At 37.7% G+C, this 4,386-nt stretch overlaps 1 protein-coding gene across 2 annotated transcripts; it reads left to right on the forward strand.

Moving 5' to 3' along the window:
- Positions 1-301: 301 nt before the first annotated feature.
- On the forward strand, positions 302-4,018 carry LOC139847202 (bZIP transcription factor 29-like). 2 transcript variants are annotated; one of them, XM_071836838.1, is made up of 4 exons: positions 302-1,717; positions 1,837-1,969; positions 2,443-2,527; positions 3,522-4,018. In XM_071836838.1, exons 1-4 carry the CDS (start codon positions 675-677, stop codon positions 3,695-3,697), a joined length of 1,437 nt encoding a protein of 478 aa, XP_071692939.1. In that variant the 5' UTR covers positions 302-674; the 3' UTR covers positions 3,698-4,018. The 2 variants fall into 2 exon arrangements, with proteins under 2 accessions (XP_071692939.1, XP_071692940.1); XM_071836839.1 differs by lacking the exon at positions 2,443-2,527 and having other exon boundaries at positions 3,522-3,677.
- The last annotated feature ends 368 nt before the right edge of the window (positions 4,019-4,386 follow it).

Here is a 4,386-nt window from a genome sequence, read left to right on the forward strand (position 1 = left end):
TTTATTTGTTTACGGTTTTCTTTTTTAAAGGCGTAGTTTTTGTTAATTATAGTGGTATAATTTGGTGTGTGATTGGTACACGTGTAATATTAATAGAATTAACAGAGTTAATTAGAAATTATTAGAAAATTACAAATGGACTGAATTTGTCAGACTTTCTGTCAGAGTGACATGTCAGACTAAATTTGTAATATGTAGAGATATTTATATCGTTTATTTTATTTACATATTTAATTAATATTAATATTTAATTTAACGAGCTAGTAGAGAAGCAGGTGTCTTCAAACCCGCGCTATAGTTCTTCATCGTCAACGATATACACATAGAGAGAAAGAGAAACTATATCAGTTTTAGTCAAAGTCAAACCCTCGCCGGCTACCATTCTTCGTCCATTCCGTCACCATTTGGCGGAGAAACCCTAACTATTTTGTACACTCATTCGGTACACTTAATTAAAATATTCATATACTTACACACACTGTATTATCTACTTCTTCTATTTTTTTTTTTGTACTATTGTATCTATCTATGTTGTTGATATCAACGTCTTAGTTGTATAAATTAGGGTTTCAATTTTGGTACTTTTTATATACTAACCACTTCGCTAAAGGGTTTGCTTATTCGATTTTAGCATTTATTTTATAGTGTGATTGATTGATTGATTGTGGTTAGAAATGAGTGAAACTGAAGAAAGAGTAAATTCATCAGTTCCTAAATTACAATCACATGTTCCTTTTAATCATCTTGATATAACACAGTTAAACACAAACCAATTTCGTGTCCCAAATCGACAGTTTTCGAGTTCTCCAAATTGTAATAATGAAAACAATGGTAAACGAGTCGGAATGCCTCCGGCTCATCCTCAAATTTCACCGGTTTCGGTGTGTTATAGTCAGCAAACTGATGGTTTGCAGAATTTGACTCTTGGTACTGGACCGAGGACTTTATCGCAGCCCTCATTTTACTCGATTGATTCGTTGCCGCCTTTGAGCCCTTCTTCGTATCGTGACAATGGTTCAGCACCGATCGCTGATGTCAGCCTTCCACCTCGTAAAACACACAGGCGGTCAAACAGTGATATTCCTTTTGGATTTTCGACTATCTTGCAGTCATCTCCACCTTTGATCGCGTTACGAGGTTGTAACGGGCCCGCAACGCCAGGTCAATACGTGAAACAAGAATCAAATTGGGAGAAAAACGTCAGTGAAGGAATGGGAGAGAGGAAATCGGAAGGTGAAGTGGTCGATGATCTGTTTATTAGTCATTTGAACATGAACAATCGTGGAAGATTGAATTGTTTTAGGGCTGAAAACGTTGAAGAAATAGAAAATGGTGTTGATAATAGTGATAACGAAGCTACAAGTAGTGTAATTGGAAGTGGTAATAATATGCACATTTCGAGAATTTCATCTGATAAAAGAGAAGGGATTAAAAGGAGTGCAGGTGGAGATATTGCTCCAACAAGTAGGCATTATAGAAGTGTTTCTATGGACAGTGTTATGGGGAAGATGAACTTTGTCGATGAATCGCTTAAGCTGCTGCCTTCTCTAGGAGGGCAAATTGGTAAATTGTCACCGAGTGATCCAGTTAATGTAAATTCAGATGCGTTTAATTTGGAGTTTGGAAATGGTATGTTTACTGGGGCCGAGCTCAAGAAAATTATGGCTAATGAGAACCTTGCAGAGATGGCTTTAAGTGACCCGAAAAGAGTCAAAAGGTATGTAATTTGATTGTTACTCGCCCATTATTTTTTTTTATCATTTATTCATTTAACATATTTGATAAGTGCACTACAGACAAGTATTGTATTTTATTTATATATTTATTTTTGTGTAGGATCTTGGCTAATCGCCAGTCAGCTGCACGTTCGAAAGAAAGAAAGATGTTATATATATCTGAATTGGAAAACAAGGTTCAAACTTTACAGGCCGAAGCAACAGCGTTGTCTGCACAGCTTACATTATTGCAGGTGGGATTTATTGCTTTGTAAAAGTGTAATTAGTTTTTGGTTTATATTAAGTGGCTCTATTGAGTCGACATCAATCGTCGATTTATTGGCGACTTGACTGACTCTTAGAGCCTAAATTAAATTTCAGGCAGGATTTCAAACCCATGGAAATTTGATTATACCATTTTTATGGCGTCTATTATTATTATTATTTTAGTATTTTTATTTTATTTTTTAAAAAAAAAACTTTTTCCTACTTAAAGGTCGGAGGTCCTCTCGGAAGCAATCTCTTTATCCGTCGAATAAAGAGAGGGATGACTTTCTCTACTCTTGAGAGTGTTTCACTCTGCCAGAGAAATGACTTGTCTTTATTCTCGGATAGGGGAATGATTGTCTACATCTCACCTCCCCCATACACCACATGAGTGGTATTGGGTTTTGTTGTTGTTGTTGTTTAAATTTTATAAATTTTATTTTATTTGCTTGCTATTCAGAGAGACTCAGATAACTTAACAAGTCAAAATAACGAGCTTAAGTTTCGTCTGCAAGCAATGGAACAGCAAGCCCAGCTCCGGGATGGTACATTTTAAATCCTACCTTTAATACACATTAAAAACGCATATTGTTAATTCATAATTATTTGTTGAAGGGTATTTGATAATAGTAAAATTACAGATGCAACGTAGGTAAGGTTGTAAAAGTCGTGAGTTGGGATGAGTCAGTTGGGATGAGTCGGTCGGGACTTTGGAGGGACAAGCCGGGGACGAGACGGGGAAGAGTCGGTCGAGTGGGAGACGAGTCAGCCGTTTGACCTACATTGACTTTTAGTAATAAATAAATTAAAGATGTATACAACAACAACAACAACAACACTCAATCCCACGAAAGTGGGGTATGAGAGAGGTAGGTGTAGACAATCATTCCTCGTACCCTAGATTAGAAGGAAGTCACTACTCCATCCGCGGGTATAGAACCCTCGACTAGATAAGGTCGTCCCTCCCTCTACTCTAGAGCAAAAGAGATTGCTTCCTAACGGACCTCCGGCCAGAAATGCTCATAAAAACGAAATAGGGAGGGCAAAAGATACTTACCTGAAAGAGTTATGTGCGCCTAGAAAGATGCAACCAAACACAGTAACCATAAAAGAAAACACATATAGCCGTAAAGCACAACAGAATGACATAAAGCATGGATAATATGGCATATAACATGGATAATATAGTGCACATAACCATTTAATTTCAAATTAAAGATGTATATTTCACATAAATATTTTAAACATAAAACGTAAAAATTCCAAACATAGATATATGGCACAAAATTTAATTTAAAAAAATATAAAATTTTTGACCTAACATTGACATTGACCGACTTTGACCCGGCTCATACCGGCTTTGACCCAAATTTTTAGCGTTGACCGACTTTTAAGGCATTTTTGGGCAAGTCGGAACGGGCTAGCCCCCAAACCGACGCGTCAGCCGACTCGGCCGACTTTTACAACAGTGAACATAGGAGAATTGAGGAAACAAATATAAGCAAGCAACTTTCTTTATGTTTGTTCGTCTTTTGGCAGCTCTTAATGAAACTTTAAATACTGAAGTCCAACGTTTGAAGATGATGAGGATGGAGCTAAGTGGAGATGCGGCTGCTAACCTCTCTCAGCTATCAATCAATCCACAAATGTTCCAGTTTCATCATCATCATCAGGAGCAGCAGCAGCATCCGCAACAGCAAAAGTCGGAGCTCTGATATACAATAGTATTTTAACTACGAGTACGCGTATACTAGAAGCAACATGGCGTTACAAATATCTTCATTCGTTTGTTCTTTCACATTTCATGACAGGAAGAGGTCAAGCTCGGTGGTTACTGCCAGACCTAACAGCATAGGTAGATCAGTTGAGCGGGATGAAACAGGTTCTCTTGTCCATTTCTTTTGTATTTTATAATACAACTATAAATATAAATATGTTAATGTACTAAAAGTATAAGTTAAAAGTCCAATATTATTATTAGAATAATCATAATACTAAAGTTATTCGAATAAAACAATCAAGAGAATGTTTGTTAGTTGGTATGCATCAAATGTAAGTTTCCAGTATATGTTATGAAAGACTTTCAATTGTAAGATGAAGAAAGTGATACCAACGAAGCATTGCTTCAATGGTACCGCGGTTACACTTGTGTACTCGCAGGGCTAGAGGTCTCGGGTTCGAGCCTCGTCACCCGCTCTAGGAATTGAAATATATTCCTTGAAGGTGGCCCAAAGGGAAGGTTTTACCGACCCGCTCCGGGACTAAGATCCGGCCCGCCTGCCCCTCGGGATGGTTAAAGGGTCGGATCCTCAGAGTGTGGTTCGGGTTTCCTTCCCGAAAGCGCGTGTGTGCGTGCAAATGATGACTAGGCTTCGGTCCGGACTGATGCAAGCTTGCCTTTCAA

This window comes from Rutidosis leptorrhynchoides, chromosome 5, assembly GCF_046630445.1.
Source record: "Rutidosis leptorrhynchoides isolate AG116_Rl617_1_P2 chromosome 5, CSIRO_AGI_Rlap_v1, whole genome shotgun sequence".
NCBI lineage: Eukaryota > Viridiplantae > Streptophyta > Magnoliopsida > Asterales > Asteraceae > Rutidosis > Rutidosis leptorrhynchoides.